The sequence below is a fragment of the Schistocerca serialis genome, chromosome 8, assembly GCF_023864345.2.
Source record: "Schistocerca serialis cubense isolate TAMUIC-IGC-003099 chromosome 8, iqSchSeri2.2, whole genome shotgun sequence".
Lineage (NCBI taxonomy): Eukaryota > Metazoa > Arthropoda > Insecta > Orthoptera > Acrididae > Schistocerca > Schistocerca serialis.
This window is the reverse complement of record NC_064645.1, coordinates 146099955-146121318: the sequence shown is the minus strand read 5'-3', so window position 1 is coordinate 146121318 and position 21364 is coordinate 146099955. Positions and strand designations below refer to the sequence as shown.

The 21364-nt window shown below is 38.8% G+C and overlaps 1 protein-coding gene across 1 annotated transcript; it reads right to left on the bottom strand.

Moving 5' to 3' along the window:
• Positions 1 to 235: 235 nt before the first annotated feature.
• Positions 236 to 17891, bottom strand: LOC126416773 (alpha-ketoglutarate-dependent dioxygenase alkB homolog 6). Its single transcript, XM_050084631.1, has 5 exons — positions 17468 to 17891; positions 1136 to 1312; positions 876 to 983; positions 679 to 792; positions 236 to 589 (listed from the first exon to the last, which is right to left on the bottom strand). Exons 1-5 carry the CDS (start codon positions 17495 to 17497, stop codon positions 326 to 328), a joined length of 693 nt encoding a protein of 230 aa, XP_049940588.1. The 5' UTR covers positions 17498 to 17891; the 3' UTR covers positions 236 to 325.
• Between the last annotated feature and the right edge of the window lie 3473 nt (positions 17892 to 21364).

Below are 21364 nucleotides of genomic sequence, written 5' to 3'. Positions count from 1 at the left end.
ATGGGTGATTTCCTTACACATCCGATCTTGTGCTTCACTACAGCAACCTCATTGTCAAAGGGACATTAAACCTTAATCTACTTTACCTAAAAAATCTTTACAAAAATTATTTTAATGAAATATCTGCCAATATTTTCCCCTTGCATAACACAAAACAGAATCTCTGCAGCAGGTAAATATTTAAACCAGCAAACATGTAGAAATGAGGTGGGTGAATGATCTGGGAGGCATTACATCATAAAAAAATGTACAAACATTTATTTTGGTAAAGTAAATGTAATACAAACATTTTTTGAGCACACTTCAGCTTATATTGAATCCAGTGTCACTTGCCTACTGAGATCTTTAACTTCGTTGTCTTGGGAACATGACGAATAGTCAGAGAAACTCTTCGGCCCCTAGTAAGTTTCTCTCCCAAAACATAATTTCCTGAACACACATGGAGATTTGCAATATTGTTTGTCACATGATCATCCATAACTTCTGCTATTGAGTGAAGGTAATTGTGATATAATTCATCCTGCAGGATGAGTAAACTCCTTTGTTCCAAAAGAAGAGAGAATGTTGGACCCTTTGATGCATCATCCTGCTACAGAAATACACAGAAAATTTTCTCTGTAATTGTTGACTTCAAACTCTATTAGAGAAGAAATATTGATTTCCTCTAAATGGACTTACCACAGATGCCCCCTGGCAGTCTTCACTCTTAGAAGGCTGAAATTCCAGAAGGGTGTGAGAGCCACAGCTTATTGTTGTAACCGTTGGATAGAACAGAGGACCATCAGTATGGGGCTGAGTAAAGATGTTAAGTACAATGTTATGTTCACAAATTATAAGGTATCCTACAGTGAAAAATTAAATGTGTCATACATTACCATTATCCCCTGTCCAGGGAGATACTCGTTTATTAGGACATGATTTGGACACTTCTCAGTTTCAAAGATTCCCAGGGTGGCTATCTTATCAATATATTTCTTTAACCACTGAAAAGTTATCAACAGCATTAACAAAGTTTGTAACTTACTTCAACACTGTTAACAGTATGATACCAGCTCCATTAATGGTTTGAGTTAACTGTCTAAATAAATTCCATACTACTCTGGAAAAAGAAACCACTCCAATCTTGCCTACTTACATCTGGTATCTTCTCAGCAATCATTCCTTTCGGATGAGGAACACCACCCCAGTTCTGAAGTCTACGGTGTGACAACTGGGTCCACTTTGGTTTTGGTACAGAATCAACATGTTCTATAATGTACCTCTCCTCCTCCTCTGTTATGAACTGAGGAATGTAGTATACTGTGCCTGGAATCTACAAATATCAGAATGTTGAATGTTACTTAAATGCTGTGTATTTATCATGAACACAGCTGTAAATGTCCCACTTTCATTGACAGCAATTTAAGAGCAATGTGAAGTTAATTTGTTTATTCATTTACTAGCAGTAAATCCCTTTGGCACATTAAGCTCTAAATTTACAGTAATTTCATGGAAAAAAATGTTGCAAAGTAAGATAGTGTGGCACTGCTGACATAGAGCCCTGCAGGGGTCATTCTACTGCCTAATTGGAAAGGCACATTTCCTTTGTAGCTTGCATTTTGGGTGTAACTGTTCAGGATAAGAAAATGTCTGATACAGATGTATAAGTGATAGGTAACATAATAATACTATTTAAAATGCAAAGTGTTATTAATTTTAAATTGTGGTAGGGAATTGCAGTTAAATGCTGAATTGCTAGATGGCATTAACCGTATACTCTCGCATGCAAGAGTGAGGAGGTACACTGCCTGACAAAAAAGTGAAGCATCGAGGGGTATTCCATGCAGAAAAGTGACATTTTCAATCTGACCATCTCAGATTTCTTTCAAATTTGGTGCATTCAATGGCCCAGATAAAAGATGGAAAATTAGCAGTTTTTAGAGGTACGCAACAGTTGTGAAGAAAGTTACAGGTCTCCAGAGTTTGAAAATTGTGTGAAATTTATATGCATCTGTCTCAACATAAATGAGTATAATTCTGGTTCTATTCGAGATACAGCAATGAAACTCGTATTATTGAAAAGCTAATGAGTAAACATGATATGCTGATATGCAACACAAGTTTCTAAGCGTTTTCACATTCAAGGTCATTGACCTTAACCTTTAACACTGAATATCTCAAAACACCCCATTTTCAATTTTTTTGAAAAACATATAATCTACTGCTCCAATGTGTTACTATAAACACAGTATGTATCAAGATTTCAACTAAAGTACACTATCAAAATGCAGGAGGTAGCACATAAATATGAAACCCAAATTATTAAAAATTGCAATTTATACATAATGTTATGTAAAAATATGTTTATATTATTTAGTGTTGTTATGAATCTTTTACAGTGTAGTTTGAATGAAAAGGCAATAAAACGTGGTGAAATCTCCTCTCACAAGTCTCCATTTAAATTGTTAATGTTCACCTCATCTGATGCAGAGAGACTGTACATCCTTCTAGTTGGTGTCACTGGATCCACTTTTGTGAGAATGTCACATCTTCTGATAACACAAGTGTCAAGTTTGGTAGGAAACACAAATGATGGAGGTGGTCCATGCAGATCCAAGAAACTGGCCTATACTTCATAAGTTTGCAATACATACACAACTCACCAGTGACTTTCATACATACAGGCAACAAATCCATATATGTCTTACAGCATTTCAGTCACCACAGCAATCACTGACTCTCTTTTCTGCTTGTTAAAGAAGCAGAATATGCCTTTGTGTTTACTACACTTTTGTTAATAGGTATTACACAATGAAGCTTCTGGGTACCTGGAATTGTTCTTATATACTTGAAATTTTGCTTCATCTTGGCAATATCTTCATCATGATGGGAAGCTGATGTATATTGGAAGACACATGAAGGAACATTTTCTTTGCACCACTGAAACAACTATTGTGGTGTCAAAGTATGGTTTTCATGATGTTGCAAGAGGCTGGCAAGTGTGGCTAATCTCTTTAAAATCCCTCCAACCCTCTCACAAGGTCCTACATTGTGTTCTGTACCAAATTCTGCTGAAACATCAAAGCGTCCTGCCATTCTGCTGAAACACAAAAATCTTCCTGATGGTATGACAGATTCTTGAAATTCTTTCTGTTTTTGTACTGAGCAGCATATCTATCCAAAAAGTAATAAATGTGCATTGGAGTTGGAAAGTGACATTTTAAGAAATTAATAAAATTACACTAGACAGAATACGAGGTCTGTCCAAAAAATTCTGTAACATTCGTAACTTTGCGCCAAAGGTGTGCTGGAGCGAAATGTGGTTTGCATCCCTGCACACACCTGTGTTTGATGTGTAACTGCCAGAAGTTTCATTGTTGTATGTCTGTTAGTTATTGTTAGTGCTGTATTGAGTAGAAAGTTGTGTCACACAGTTTGTTAATTTCGAAATGGCAGAGTTAGAGGAACAACATGTCTGCCTTAAATTTTACGTGAAATTCAAGAAAACCTTTACAGAAACACACCAAATGATGCAGGAAGCCTACAGTATGAGTACTTAAGTCATACTGAGACCAAGGTTTAATCTTCACATTGAGTTGGGAAAGGTTCTCCATGATCAGAAAAAAGCTCATCAGGTCACATCAAATGCCAAAGCCATAGTGATAGTTTTCTTTGACTTTGAAGGATTAGTTCATCACAAATTCGTGCCACAGGGATAAATTGTTAATCAGTGGTAATATTGGAATGTGTTGCGACACCTACAAGAAAATGTGAGAAGGAAACAGCCCAAAATGTGGCAAGACAATGCATGGCTCTTGCATCACGACAATGCATCCACACATTCATTGCTGTTGGTGCATGACTATTGCACAAACAACGAAATCACTGTGCTGCCTCATCCTCCGTTCTCTCCAGACCTGACCCCTGTGGACTTTTTCTTTTATTTCCACAGTTGAAAAACCTGTTGAAAGAACGAAGATTTGCAACAACAGACAAAATAGAAAGTTCACAGATGGCACTTCATGCATTCCAGCAAGAGGCATACCAAGACTGCTTCCAGAAGTGGGAACGGCTCTGGAAGCGGTGTACCAATTGTGAAGGAGAGTATTTTGAAGGAGACCATGCACAATAAATAGAACATAAGTGCAGAAAAATTCTGACAACACAGTTCTGGAATTTTTCGAACAGACCCGGTACAAACACAATGTATCATGCTGGAGGTAGTCAAATACTTCCACATATAACACGTGGTGTATTTCATTAGTATGTGTCTCTCTGTAGTAAGCAACAAATAGGTGAATTGTAACCTCTGAATTATTCCCATGAAATCTTTATACTTCATCCTGAATGGCGAAGGTGTAATTCTGTTCAAAATCACAAACAACAAGATAGTCACTTGCTTTGAGTTCTTTAGTGATTTTAAAGAAATGTGACTGCTGCTGGGTGATTAAATGAATGTGGTAGAAGCTGTTGTAAACTTGATGCAAAAAAACTTCTTGAAATCATACACTGATTTTGTTACAGTCTCTAGAACTTCCCTGCCTGTTCATAAACAACACTTATATGTAATTTCATTAATGCAGTTTGTACCAAACAGATAATCAGTCAGTCTTGTCACACTTGGACAGTAGGGACATGCACCTAAGAAACATGCTGCAAGTGCAGGATTCCATTAAACAAATGCTGCACAGTGCTTGTATGTTGGTAATTTGTGTCCTTCACACTTTGTTAGTTCTTTCACTTTACACCCTCCAGTTCAAATGGCTCTGAGCACTATGGGACTTAACTGCTGTGGTCATCAGTCCCCTAGAACTTAGAACTACTTAAACCTAACTAACCTAAGGACATCACACACATCCATGCCCGAAGCAGGATTCGAACCTGCGACCGTAGCGGTCGCACGGTTTCAGACTGTAGCGCCTAGAACCGCTCGGCCACTCCAACCGGCTACACCCTCCAGTCATTAACTTAAAGGTTAGGTTAGTGTTTTTTAACGTACCGTCGACAACGAGGTCATTAGAGACGGAGCACAAGCTCGGGTTAGGAAAGGATGGGTAAGGAAATCGGCCGCGCCCTTTCAAAGGAACCATCCCGGCATTTGCCTGAAGCGATTTAGGGAAATCACGGAAAACCTAAATCAGGATGGCTGGAGACAGGATTGAACCGTCGTCCTCCCGAATGCGAGTCCAGTGTGCTAACATTTAACTTAAAATTCTGGTGTGAAGCACAGAGACAAACAGTATGGATCACACTGGCATTTGTAAGAACACAGTGATTTTTGGTTGCAACTCACAAAATTTTGAGAATCCAGTATTTACATCTGGGCATGTATATGTGAAATATGCATATAATTCCTCCAGATTGTGCAACACTAGCTGCTTCTGCTTGTGTACTCTAATTCAATTTTCTTTTACAGACACATAAGTCTTTTCTTCCTGGTATCACACAGCACACGTGATGAACACAGCAAAAATTACTTAAACATTGAACAGTTTTCCCACACAATGTCTTACCTGGCTTTGGTCTTGTGTCATTAGCGTATCATGTTCTGCTACCTACTGTTTCTCTCTTCAAACTGTGTAATCCAAAGTGGAAAATTCTTTGAAGGTTTTCCCTATACTCCAGATCTTTGGAAGTACTGTCAAAATTTGTACTTTGTCACACAGAGTCTGAATTGTGAAACTTATCTTTCAGCCAGGCTATGAGATTTCTCTTTCTTCATTTCTTTCCTACTCTTTTTTTTTCCAGTTGTGTCACGTAAATATGCTCCAACATTGAGGCAACCTTTTACAGTTTTTGCTATGAGTACTTTACCTCACTCTGAAGCCTCTTTTCTTCACAGCAGATTCACCTATATACTGAAGGGTAGTATTTAAAGAATCAAGTGCCAGATATGATGCTGTTTCACCCCCACTTAAATTTTCTGTGGAATACCTAGCACAGCTGAGGCATCACTTGCAGGTACGGATTAGTTTTTTGATATTTGGTTTCTATATCTGCTGCAAATTTTTCCATTTACCAATACATTGGTACACTTTTTTACCATCCACTCCTGAACATTCCTCAAATTCTTCTGTGTTCTTGTGTGCCTTCTTCTTTAAGTGGATTGCAACAATACAATTTTGATGTGAAATCCACTTTTTTTGCAAACTGCTACTAAATACTAAAACAACTATAGACTGCAGGTTGAATACATCCATGAAACAAGCTAATGATGATTGGGTTGAAATAAAAGTCTCTAATTGGCTGTCGACCACAAGAAATGTTCACCAATTGGTCAGAATAACAGTAGCTGCAATTGGATGCTGTTCTGGAAAAAAAAAAATAAATAAATAAAAATAAAAAAAATAAAAAGAATTGATACACAAACACTTACTGCATTTTGCTAGTGTATTAATGTAGATGAAATAAGTTTTTGGGCATGATGCCACTGGCGTGCCATCTTATTGTTTACCATGTTTATAGTAACATACTGGAGCAATACAATATATTTTTTTCAGAAAAGCTGGAGATAGGGTGTTTTGAGATATGCATGCAAATGTCACACAATTTTCAACTTTGCATGCAGACCTGTAGCTTTCTTCACAATTGTAATATAACTCTGCAAATTGGTAGTTTTCTATCTCTTATCTGGATCACTAAATCTGAAAGAAATCCGAGTATGTTGGGTTGAGTGCTGTGTTGAATTGACACAGAATTACTTCCAGAAGATATAGTAGGATGTAATTGTAACTTACATACCATCAGTACATAGATAAATGACTAGAGCTGCAATTCCTGTAACAGCTAGAACAATCATCAGAGTGCATCAGTGTAGTTTCGGACCTGTAGGGTATATAAGGGGCATTAACAGTGTACGATGTTGAATGATCACTGCCAGCGACATGGAGATGTCATGTACTTGTGTGGGACAGAGTTATTAGCACCTGACAGACTTCAAAAGGGGCCTCTTTGTCAATCTCCGTTTGACTGGCACATTGAATCTCACAACAACCATATTTGTGAGCACGAGGATGTGACTGGCCCAAAGCTGGACTGCACCCGAATATGAGGGCAGGTATACTCATTGTCAAGATTCCGGTCAACCATGTATTACCATACTGTGCACCAAGCACATTCTAAGTCCTTCACATTTGCACCTGCCACCCAAGAACATCTAATGGACTCCCTGCAACATTCTGTGCCATCTTGCACAATTGGTCATAGACTAGAAGAGCTAGGCTAGGGAATTAGGCCCCCTTGCATACACTGCCGTTACCACCAAAACACAAACGGCTTCTGATGAATGGAGTCACACTGTGTTCATCAATGAAATTGCCATTCTGCACTACTCTGAATAATCATTACTGATGAGAATGGTGGCAGCATTGGTAAAGTCCCATTCTCCTGGTGTCACAGAGCAAAGAGCCATTGGATACCACTTAAGGTCACTACTAATGGTCAATGAGGGATCTCTGATAGTACATCATGGCTATCCTTCACCCTCAAGAGTTACCTCTTGTGCGATGGTATGATAGTGACTTTCTTGACATGATGACGCTCATCCACAAATGGCACGACTGTATTAACTGTATGTGTGACATCGCGGTACTTCCATGGCCATCAAGACCCCAGATCTGTCCTTGATAGAATGTGTGGGACCAGCTCGGACATAAAATCTGTCCCATTGCCAGTGTCCAGAATATCAACAACTAGTTACAACAGTTGCGGGCCAGCTTGCCTCAGGAGAGGATACAGTGTATTATAACAGCCTTTCCAGCCGAATCAGTGCAATCATACACACCAGAGGAGGTGCAGCGTCATACTGACAAGTGGACTGATACTGCCAAGTTCTTTGCAAATTTGACTCAGTTTTATAATACACACCTCAAAAATCGTTTTGCATCACCTTGGTTCCGAGAGTTCCAGAACCCGTACAGAAAATTGGAATAGAGATCAACATAAACATCATTTCCGCCCCTTTTTATTGCTCATGAAAACCACACATTGCATGTTGTACCACCATTCAGAGGTGGTGGTCCAGATTGCTGTACACACTGGTACCTCTAATACCCAGTAGCACATCCTCTTGCATCGATGCATGCCTATAATTGTCATGGCATACTATCTACAAGTACATCAAGGCACTGTTGGTCCAGACTGTCCAACTCCTCAATGGCGATTTGAGACTGATCCCTCAGAGTGGTTGGTGGATCACGTCATCCATAAACGGCCCTTTTCAATCACAGGCATGTTCGATAGGGTTCATGTCTGGAGAACATGCTGGCCACTCTAGTTGGGCAATCTCATTATCCTGAAGGAAGTCATTCACAAGACGTGCATGATGGGGGTGCAAATTGTCATCCATGGAGATGAATGCATCGCCAATATGCTGCCGATGTGGTTGCACTATCAGTCGGAGGATGGCATTCACGTATCATAAAGCCGTTACGGGACCTTCCATGACCACCAGCGGCGCATGTCAGCCCCACATAATACCACCCCAAAACAGCAGGGAACCTCCACCTTGCTGCACTCACTGGGCAGTGTGTCTAATGTGTTCAGCCTGATAAGGCTGCCTCCAAACACATCTCCGACAATCTGTACCGCGCTGCATGGTGTTGTGGTTGCAAAGATGAAACTCGCTATGGACGTTGGGAGCGAAGTTGCATATCATGCAGCCTATGTGCACAGTTTGAGTCATAACACGACATCCTGTGGCTGCATGAAAGGCATTACTGAACATGGTGGCATTGCTGTCAGGGTTCCTCTGAGCCATAATTTGTAGGTAGTGGTCATCCAATGCAGTAGTAGCCCTTAGGCGGCCTGAGCGAGGCATGTCATCGACAGTTCCTGTCTCTCTGTATCTCCTCCATGTCCAAACATCACTTTGGTTCAGTCCGAGATGCCTGGGCACCTCCCTTGTTGAGAACCCTTTCTGGCACAAAATAACAATGCGGATTCAATCAAACCACATTATTGACCGTCTAGCCATGGTTGAACTACAGACATTATGAGCCGTGTATCTCCTTCCTGGTGGAATGACTGGAACTGATAGGCTGTCGGACCCTCTCCGTGTAATAGGCGCTGCTCATGCATGGCTGTTCACATTTTTGTGTGGGTTTAGTGACAGCTCTAACCAGTCAAAGGGACTGTGTCTGTGATACAATACCCACAGTCAACATCTATCTTCAGGATTTCTGGGAACTGGGGTGATGCAAAACTTTTTTTGATGCGTGTAACTGAAGTAACATCACAACCTCTCAACCCATGCAGTTTGATTTCAATTCTCCTCCTCTTCTGGGTGCTTCTCTTCTTTTGGTAAGACAGTGAATTTTAATACTGTGTAGTTAAAAGCAGGGTAGTTTTAAGAATTTTAACTCACAGCGAAAGAGGCAACTCTACAAATTGCACGACATCACATTACATGAATATGCTTGCCATATACAGACTGGCACACTGTGACATAGAATACACATCATTATAGCTTTCCAGTAAGAATTACAGACATTAGCAGTGCTCAGGTTAATGATGCATTCCAGAACTTCTGGAAGACATTTTATATAATTCCTCACTGTTGGGTCATTCCACATCAAGTGGCCTAAATTTAGGCAAGCTCCCCACTTGACCATCTCCAATTTAGATGAAATTTTTACAGGATGTACATACAGACCTTACACGAAGCACTGCCAAATTACAGCTTCATAAGTATTATGGTAGGGCCACTAGCCACCTTTTTGTAAAGGCTCGTTTTTTGACATTGTGACTGAAATGAATAAATGATAAACTTTGTTTTACCATTGTTCACGATCTAAGAGACCTGTCTTGCTGAAACTCTGTGATCCTGTTCAACTTTTTGGGCACAATAACTGAGTAGTAGTACAAAAAGTCAAACTATGATAAATTCATCATAGTATGCTATCAAAGTGGCTCATAAATCTTTCATACCAAATTTTGGCTATATTTTATTGCCTTGTATCTACTGAAAGAGTAACTTTATGAAGCTAATACTTTAGTTATCCGCAACCTGCCAGCATGTGACAAAGCTCTGCAAGTGGCACCCAGATTGCTCATATAATAAATGAGTTACCGAAGTTCAAAGTGTGCTAAAAAATTTAATCAGTCAATTTTGGTTCACTTTCAAACGGTCATATCTCAAATCAGATCACTCAAATTTGATTTTTCTCGGCACCATTGAAAAAAGCTCACCTTGTTTGATCAGAAAAAGTTGTTTTTCTTTTGGTGACTTTGCATTTGAGAACAAATAAACTTATATTTTCATTACATTACATTTCTCAACACTGCGACTTAAATGAATAAACGTTCAACTTTGATTTACCATTACTTGGAATCTAAGAGACCTGCCATACTGAAACTTTGTGATCCTGTTCAACTTTATGGGTAAAATATCTTAGCTGTAAAACAAAAGGTCAGACTATGGTAAATTCATCATAGTGTGCTATGAAAGTGGCTCATAAATCTTGTCATAACAAATAAACTTACATTTATATTACATTAAAAAATACATATACCAGTCATACTCTTTATGGTTCACAAGCCAAATATTTCAGTTCTTATTAATTCATTTGCTGAAATTTGTTACTAATAGCTATTACAGTTGATTCTAACAAGCTATAATGTCAGCCTATTCTTGTTGCTGATGGAGCTGGAAAGACAGAAATAATGTGTTGGTTTGGAATCCAACAAGCATCCTGCCTAGCTGACCAATGGAACGAATGTGCAGGTCCATTGGCGTGCATGAAACTGACTAAAACATCATTTTCTTCTTCTGAAACTTCAGACACATTACCAATCCACCATTTTCCATCATACATACAGGCAATATATTGGCCCGGTTGTAAGGCTGAAATATTTCTGAATGAAATTGTTGCTTGACTTTGGTCAACATTTGCCACAAAAAAATTTGTATCTTTGGATACTCTTCTAATACACACTTGCTTTTCATTTAATGGCACAAAATGGTGATTCTCTCTTGTTCCTGATACTGTGCAGCCATTTTTGAATCTTGCTTCCTGCTCAGTTTTTAATGTTTCAATTTCTTCTTTTGAAACAAAAATGAATTGGATTCCTCTGATATTCTTTGTACAGTATTTAAACAAATCAGTTGGTGTCAAAATCTGGTCCTCAGTTGGTCTTTGAAGACTTGCTCTTGCTGCCAGGTGCTTTGCAGTTCCTCCAGTTCCATCACATGGAGATTTTCCATGGCTTGTAGCAAAAAAGTTCCACTCAGCTGACATTCCAGTCATTTTGATGGTGGCAGAGGTTCAGAAAATTTTTGAAGTTTTTGTACTGCGCTGCTGACTCATCACTGAAGTAGTAAATGTGTGTGATTTTTCCAAGGAGACACTTTAGATCTTCTATTAATTTCACTATTAAAGCATGAACAGCAACTGCATCATGTTTCAGGAGTTCACTTATTATACAGCAGCTGATGTCCAAGTTATTTCTGAAGTACACAACGAATGGGTGCAAAATTGCTTGGCTGTTATTCCAGTGAAAACCTTGAGCTGCATCCTGGACAATGAAGGAAAAAATTTCAGCGAAGTCCATTAATAATATCGGTTCAGTTAGCTTACAGCTTTCTTTTATGCATTTTAGGTGCTTGCTCTGGTGCTTTGCAACATAATGATAAGTGGAAAGTTTGTACAGGGCTATTACAAATGATTGAAGCGATTTCATAAATTCACTGTTGCTCCATTCATTGACATATGGTCACGACACACTACAGATACGTAGAAAAACTCATAAAGTCTTGTTCGGCTGAAGCCGCACTTCAGATTTCTGCCGCCAGAGTGCTCGAGAGCGCAGTGAGACAGAATGGTGACAGGAGCCGAGAAAGCATATGTCGTGCTTGAAATGCACTCACATCAGTCAGTCATAACAGTGCAACGACACTTCAGGATGAAGTTCAACAAAGATCCACCAACTGCTAACTCCATTTGGCGATGGTATGCGCAGTTTAAAGCTTCTGGATGCCTCTGTAAGGGGAAATCAACGGGTCGGCCTGCAGTGAGCGAAGAAACGGTTGAACGCGTGCGGGCAAGTTTCACGCGTAGCCGCGGAAGTCGACGAATAAAGCAAGCAGGGAGCTAAACGTACCACAGCCGAAGGTTTGGAAAATCTTATGGAAAAGGCTAAAGCAGAAGCATTTCTTAAGCAGGAGATTGGAAAACCGATGGATCGGTCGTGGTGGAGATCATGATCAACAATTCATGTCATGGCCTCCACACTCTCCCGACTTAACCCCATGCAATTTCTTTCTGTGGGGTTATGTGAAAGATTCAGTGTTTAAACCTCCTCTACCAAGAACATGCCAGAACTGCGAGCTCGCATGAACGATGCTTTCGAACTCATTGATGGGGACATGCTGCGCCGAGTGTGGGAGAAACTTGATTATCGGCTTGATGTCTGCCGAATCACTAAAGGGGCACATATCGAACATTTGTGAATGCCTAAAAAAACTTTTTGAGTTTTTGCATGTGTGTGCAAAGCATTGTGAAAATATCTCAAATAATAAAGTTATTGTAGAGCTGTGAAATCGCTTCAATCATTTGTAATAACCCTGTAAATTTTTGAAATCAGATCTTCAATAAAATCCTCGGTGGTCATCTGCTTGGTTTCTAATGTACCTCTGTCAGTGGGCACCCACTGTTTGAACTCAATGGTACCATCTGGATCACTGTCTTCAAAACTACTTTCTAAAACCTGTTCCAGTAGTTCTTTTCCCAGACAGATTTCACAGTAATTAAGCATGCAGTCTTTGGATTCCAAATCACGCACTGTTTTAGCAGTCATACTCTTATAATCTTCTTTAATTGGAGTGCTTGCAAGCATCAGTTTCACATTTTGATGCAAAGTGCAAACAAAGACTGAGTGGGTCCCTGCAGCACCCACAGTGATGCACCAATATGGCCTCAATTCACAAAATTTGGAAAATCCAATTTCAGGCCCATGCTGAAATCAATATGCAGCAAACATTTCTTTCGAATTATTCAGAAGAAGGTATTTTTGCATCAAAACTTTCTTTCCTTCTATTCTAATTGATACACAATCTTTTTTACCTGGACAAATTCGGCTAAACTCTTCATTCTGAAAAAAAATGTTACCACTCTTTTTTTTATGGCATCTTCTTGCCAAACTTGTTCTTTGGCAGAGCTAATGTATCCTTTTCTGCCTGCAACTTCCTAGCTGTTTTTACCATCCTCTCTCAAACACCAGATTCTTGCATTGTCTCTTTTATAGTCCAGCATTGTGGTATTTATGTCAGTATTTGCAATTTTTCAGGCTGCCTTGACAATTGCAACTTCTCTCTCAATTCTTTAATCAGCTGCTTATAATCTGCACAATCAGGACTTGTCTTGCTTGTACTAGGTGTTTGAAGATCTTTTGGGGCAAATCCTCCAGCAGCAGCAAATTTCCTCTTGAGCCTTATTTTTCATTTTACATAACCTTTCACATCCCTTTTTGATACACTCTGAAATTTTAGTGGGGAGACCCCAAAGCAGTTAGACTTGAGTTGATTGATACTTCTGGATATGCTTCATACTCTGACTGGTTTGAAGTTGACTGTTGTTTTTCTGCTTTTACTGCTAAAAATTGTTTTCTGCAAGTTGGACAGGTATCTGACTAGGTTTCACATTAGCTCTTAGTCACAGCTTGCAATTGTTTTGCTGTTTCCACATTGACAATCCGTCAACCCTTTTTAACAGAATGGTTCTTTGCACCAAAAGGATTAAAAGGCCTCTGTAGAAAGTCATATTTGTCCAAAAGTATTGCTTTGTGATGAAAACATATTTGTGCATTTTCAGTAAGACATATCTCACTTCTTTAGTTTATTAATTCCTTTTGCTCTACTGAAAATTCTTTGAGTAGAATGAAGCCTTGTTGATGTGTGTATGTTTTCAGATGACATGTAGAATTATCTGAAGAGGCAATGACACATGGTACTGAAACCCCACTGATATCCATTACACTACAATTACATTTATGCTTCCAATTGCCGTTGTTTCAATATTAGATAAAGTAGAAGTGGTGTATATTTTCAACTGAAAAATATTAAACAATCACAGATAATGGGAAATTCCTTGAGAATACAACAGAAAAAAAATAAATAACCTCATAAACATTTCTAAAGAGTCACCCCGCACCTTGAAATAATTTTTACTTACTGAAAAAAGATGTTTATCCAGTAATGACAACACACTTTACTTCATTTAAATAGGCACACACAACATCTGAACACTCTTCACTACACAATAGTGTGCTTCAGACTGATTGTTGAAGCATGTTACTAAACTCCATTGTTGACACTAAACACTGTTGACACTAAACTGGTCTGTCTCCAAAATAAAAACAACTTTTTCTGATCAGACAAGGTGAGCTCAGATAACTCAGTTATTATTTGAGCAATCTGGATGCCACTTGCAGAGCTTTATGACATGCTGACAGCTTGCAGTCATCTTCAGAAAGTTATTCTTTCAGTAGATAACACGCAATTAAGTATAGTCAAAATTTGGTACAACAAGATTTATGAGCCACTTTGATAGCACACTATGATGAATTTACCATAGCTTCGCCTTTTGTACTACAACTAAGCTATTGTACCCAAAAAGTTGAACAGGATCACAGAGTTTCAGCAAGACAGGTCTCTTAGATCCTGAACAATGGTAAAACAAAGCTGATCATTTATTCATTTCAGTCGCAATGTCAAAAAAACGAGCCTTTGCGAAAAGGTGGCTGGTGGCCCCACCATACTACTTATGAAGCTGTAATTTGGCAGTGCTTCGTGTAAGGTCTATATGTACATCCTGTAAAAATGTCATCAAAATTTGAGACGGTTGAGCGGGGGCCCTTGGGCCACTTGACATGGAATAACCCTGTTGTCAATTAAACAAAGTACATTCACACATAATTCGACCTGCTTTGTCGTTTAACAGATTACTTCCTAGCTAACAGAATGCAGGATGTTCATCATAACAGGGGAAAAATCATCACATGGGAAAGTAGCTATGGGTAGTAATGCAAGAGAGAGTCCCTACTATGAGGCATCAGGCACATTTCATCCGGTGTTTCATCAGATAAACGCTAAATTATTTTGTAATGTTATCAATGGAGTAAGCTTAAAAACATACTGCTCAGTGCATGTTTTATACGATGCCTAGTGGCAACAGAAATTGTTGGTATTGCTTATCATTACAAGTAAAATGGTTTTTACATTGTAATAAAGTGGTCCCAAATTTGTGTAGTGAGATATTTGGCTTAAAGATGTTTTAACGGCGATAGAAAAACATGAATGATACCCCGTACTTCAGCAGCACTTGGGTAGTGCTACTGCATGGTGGAAGCAGACAACATGGTGTGGGGCCTTATATGAAATGTCTCGTGTGTTGGTCTTACGTTATGCTGTCTGTGCTTAGTGCAAGGTCTCACAGGTGATGCTCAGCAAAAACAAGTATCAAGTGCTATGTCTAAACAGGTGGAGCGATCCCTTTTAGTCTGATTACAAAACTATTAACTATTTGTAAAAAGGCATTTGGAGCGATTTAAGGAGACTTTCCGCATAAAACTCACTGCAAATAAAACATATACCAGAAGTGAGGTTCATTGAAAGAATCCGGAGGTAGCTTACAGAACAGTAGTTTAACATGTTCTTGGGGATCATTAATTTGGCTGTGTTCCTTACATCTACATCTAATCCCTGTAAACCACTGTGAAGTGTGTGGCAGAGGATACATCCTATGGTACCAGTTATTAGGGTTTCTTCTCATGCCATTTACATAATGAGAGCAGGAAGAATTATTGTTCAAATGCCTCTGTGTGTGCTGTAATTAATATTGTGCTCATGATCCCTATGTGAGTGATAAGTACATGGTTGTAGTATATTCTAGAATCATCATTTAAAGCTGTTCGTGAACTTTGCAAGCAGACTTTCTCAGGACAGTTTACATCTACCTTCATCAGTCTGTCAGCGCTGTTTCTTCAGCATCTCTGTGGCCCTCTCCCATGTGTCAAACAAATATGTGACCATTTGTGCTGCTATTCTCTGCAAACGTTCTATATCCCCAGTTAGTCATATCTGGTATGGTTCTCACACACTTGGGCAAAATTCCATAATGGGTCACATGAGTGATATGTAAGCAATCTCCTTTGCATTCCACCAATAAACTGAAATCTACTGGCTGTTTTACACATGACTGAGCCTATGTGATCAGTCCATTTCACATGCCTACAAATCTTTACACCCAGGTATTTGCAGGAGTTGGCCTATTCCAATGGTGATTAATTGATATTATAGTCATAGGATATTGTGTTTTTTTTCCATTTGTGATAGAATTATCAAAAGGACGATCAGCTGTGTATTTGCAGTTTAGTTTAGTTAGCACAAGTGTCATGGGTTGGCCATCCAACTTCAGTGAAGTCAGATGATAGAACAGAGATGATGTGCACCATGACGTTCAAATGGCTCTGAGCACTATGGGACTAAACATCTGAGGTCATCAGTCCCCTAGAACTTGGAACTACTTATACCTAAGTAACCTAAGGACATCACACACATCCATGCCCAAAGCAGGATTCGAACCTGCGGCCGTAGAGGTCGCGCGGTTCCGGACTCAAGCACCTAGAACCGCTCAGCCAAAACAGCCGGCTGCACGACGACGATAATGCTGTTAAAATTCTGAGGATTTGTGAATACATTGGGAGGCTCACTGACAGTTGTTCTTTCTGTGCACTAATCATTAATAAAAGGGGAAATATATCTCACAATGTGAGCTGTTTCCGCTTTTGCTTTACTTTTTTAGCCGTAGCAACTTTTTAAGAATTTATATTTTTATCTATACTTTTTCCATGTACACATGTGAATTGGCTTTTATGCTTTTAATGTGCAACGCATCCTCATCCACTAAAAATTCTTGTTGTTAGAAAATATGTGCAATGCAACACATACAAATGACAAACAATCAACAAAACCATGCAAAGCCTTATTAACTTGGCGTAGCCTACCGTGCCTAATTTGATCCACATGGTTACCGAAGTTTAAAGTTTCAATAGCGTATTTAGATTACAGAGGCGAGATCTGTACATCAATGAAAGCATAGGTATTACTTCCCCTATACTTGTGCAATATGTCTGAAGCAAAATAAATTGTAATTTCAAATAGTAACCTCTAACAACGGCAATCAGTACTGCGAAATTACGGTAAGGGAACGGCTAAATAATAAGAACAAGTCCCATAATTTGACAGAATTGCAGATATTTCTGAAATGTGTAACTGTAACTCCGTAATGTTAACAATCGAAAATTCTAAATCTATAGAATTACTTTGTTTCCTCATTTAAGAAGAGTCCAGTGGCATACGAGCACACTACGAAACTTTACACCAACAATATATATCACCAGTTCTCAAAAACAAAACTTAGCTACTCGGTTTGTTTATCACTGGGCTATTCCAAGTCATCTAATGCAATACTGACTGATTCAAGTTCTGTACCTTCTCAATCTTGTATTTCTGATAGTCCATTTCACCTCAGTTCCTTACTATCTCAAAACATGCATTATCATGTACAAGATCCAGTGCGATATCAGGGCGTCAATATGTATCTAATCCTATATGTCATCCTTCCTTTTGTTTCTTAATACAAACAACAAACATGTGTAACATTGTCGCAGACGTGTTTGTTTGGTGTTTATATTTTACAAACAAGGCAGAGATTTTATCCAAAACGCCAAATTAAGGTCGATTCACACTTCACGGAACTTCAGCATCAATTCACTTCATGACTTCACGCTAGTTTCCCGGGAAGAGTAGCTTCGTTTGAGTTACGGCCAGGACTGGTCGTGATCACACGAATGCGTTAGATCGAGACATTCCAGTGCATACCGCATAGCCATAGCTCTCTTTACAGATTACGCAAACCGGAGGCATGAGAACTGAAAAGTGACAACGCTGTGAAGGCGGTCTACTGAACTGTGCAGTTCTGCGCGCATTGTGAAGGTTTGGCTTTGTTTGCTATGAAATCTTCTACTTTTGTAAAAACTTTTACTCTAGGCGTCCATAGAGCGCTGGTCTGTTTATAAAGGTGAGTTTTATGACTGGTATGTTCTTATAGAAACGTAGTGTAAATGTAATCTAAGAGTAAAGTCACATGGTAAACATGTTAGTGAAGAGTAGTTTGTTATCTACAGGAAATGTGAATTATTGAATTACCATTAATTTAATGGTATTTTTTAAATGATAGACAAGTGTTGTGTCCCAGGATGCTCAAGCAATTACAGATCCAGTGGCGATAAAAGCTATATAACGGTATTCCGATTTCCTACAGATACAGGTATGCATCAAGAACGGTTAAAAGCCATTCTGAGAAAAGACTGATTACCTTCCAAGAGATCTGTGGTCTGTGCTAAGTATTTCGAAGAAATGGATGTAATAAACATTGATACGGTATATTTAAAGATGTGCTAGGAAACAAGAAGAAATGCCCAAGAGCTCCACTAAAATTAAGAGACGGCGCAATACCAAGAATTTTCGCCAATCTACAGCATTATTTAAACAAACTGTCCAAATCTGACTCTAGAAAATATCCAGACGAAAGCAAGAGGAAGATCTTCGTAACAGGAATGAAGAGTGGCTTGCAGAAGATGTTAGGGCCTATTAAAAGTTTTACATATTTGTGTAAAACTATAGGTAGAATTGTACAAAGTGACATGTGATGCCGTGCTGTGATTAAAGATTCTGTATGTTTCTATAGGATATCAGTGGAAGGCATTTCAAAAATGTAATTAGTATAAAGATTAACAATTGTATGTGTATTCAGGTGTGTGTTGGCAATAATACTGTAAGTACCCACGATCTGAAATGGACAGTGTCTCTAAACCTGAAAATAACTCTGTGGTCACAATTAGAGAACATTAAGTAGAGGTATGTAACCACTGAAACATCTGGTGAAAGTTGTGAGCATGATTGTGTCATAAAAGTAAGAGACTGTGTTGTATATGTAGAGCCAAATTTTGCTGATGACAACAGAAACGGCATTTGTGTAAATTTCTGTGTGAAAAAATTATGCTATGTGGTGTGAAAAAGAAGAGGTTCTAGGCCAATATCTTTCTATACTCTATCTTAAAATATTTGAACACTCCAGTGCAGCATACAGTGCTCTTTGTTCAAACTGTCTTCTGTATCTACCACATCCAAACCAAATCCAAAAACTTATTGCTTCTATAAACATTTCAGCAGAAAATAAGTCAAGTATTGTCGTTTTCTTAAGGCTGTAGCAGCCAGATTGCCCGAAGAGGAAAGAAAATGTATTTTACAGTTGGATGATATTTGTATTAATCCAACATTTCGTTTCAAGGGAGGCGTTATAACTGGTGTTACTGAGAATTCATAAGTAACTGAAGCTACAACAGTTCTAGCATTCTAGTGGCACCTGCATTTGGCAGAGTGGTTGGTTGTTTTAAGGGAAGAGACCAGACTGCAAGGTCCTCGGTCTCATCGGATTAGGGAAGGACGGGGAAGGAAGTCGGCTGTGCCCTTTGAAAGGAACCATCCTGGCATTTGCCTGGAGCGATTTAGGGAAATCGCAGAAAACCTAAATCAGGATGGCCGGACGCGGGATTGAACCTCGTCCTCCCGAATGCGAGTCCAGTGTCTAACCACTGCGCCACCTCGCTCGGTTGGCAGAGTGAGAAACATTCTTTCATTGCATCCAGTGAAAAACATGTCTGGGCACAAGCACTTGCAGTTTTACAACTTGTAATTGTTGGAGCTACATGAACAAAGTATTTTACAGTGTGTATAGTTGTGCATAGGATACATAGTGCTGAGTGATTAGACCTCCCTGAAATGATATTCTATGATTATTGATTGGCAATGTGCTCTTGAGTGTAGTCTATATGTAAAATGTGTTCATGTGTTAGTAAAACGTAAGTTTTATTTTGTCCCTAAGTAGTTTTTCCACATCATTTCGCTGCGCTGTATGCGCCCAGCACTGAGTTAAAGTGAAATAATAAATTTTATGCTGACATGCTTTTATATAAAAGGGCGCAGAACTTTGTATAAAGCTACTTTGTGTGTACACTGAATAAAAGTATAGGAGTAAAACACAGATACCACAAATGGAGCAGCTCGTAGGTCGCAAGAATTTGCAAACTGAAAATTTGCTGCTGACATGTATTTGCATTTGGATGACCTGTGGGACATTGTAAATAGTATATTGAAACCTATGGAATCAATTTTTTCTGCTAAGGACTGGAAAGCGAAATCAAAACTAATCCTTTTGATTGATAAAGTTAATTATGTTCATACAGGAAAGGCTACGTCAACAAAGGAGGAATGGGACAAACTGAAAAACACATTTGAAGATAGAGCCTTAACCAGAAAAGCAGGATTACTTCGTAAGCTGATAACTACAAGGTTGAGCACGTGGAAGAATATGTCAATAAAATGATTTCAATCTCAAATCGTCTGAGGAACATTTGTTTTGAAATTGCAGAAAAATGGATTGGCACTTTATTGTTAGCTGGATTGCCAGAGAAACATTCACATATGATTGGAAAATTCGGGCATACCCATTACAGGGCGATAGCGTGAAGGTAAAGATTCTACAAGACGTGAAAAATGAGCCAAAGATAGAAACAGTGGTGGTCTTATACTCTTAAGTACAAGAAGAAGAAGCCAATAAAATGCTTCAGATGCCAGAAAACTGGGCATTTTTCATCACAGTGCAACGAAATGTTGAGTACCAATGAAGGGGATCATGTTAATTCTAGCAGTCCTGAGAGGAATACTACTCGTAAAGATAAAGCACTTTCCGAGTTTTATTCTTGTAGTGAACCGACTGAGGACCAAGCAGAATGATTTCTAGATTCATGATCATCTGTGCATATTATTGAAGCTACATCAGTTTCGTATGATCTTCATTTGAAGGACTGACATTAGAATGATATGTTAAGTTGTCTAAGTTAAAGTGTGAACTTGCAGGATAAGTCGATCTTAACTTACTAACGAAAAGGGAAAAACAAATTGTCATTGTTAATGATGCACATGATATGAAGAACTAATTTGCTTTCAGTAAGCGTAATAGTAATGAAGGGTAACAAGGTTATCTTTGATACAGAGAATGCCAAAATAATCGACTCTAGTGGCGTTTTGTAGCTACTGCAACTAATGTAAGAGGTATTTACAAATTAAACACAATTCAAAATATTGCTGAAACTTGAAATCATGCTGTTTGTGCTGCAAATGGTTTCTTGAGGAATTGGAGACTTGGACATTTAAAAAGAAAAAGTGTGGTCTTATTGGAGAATTGGGATGGAAAATTACAGAAATAATAATTTACAATGTGAGGTGCGTTTGCAAGAGAAGCAGGCCAGACTATCAAATCAAGTC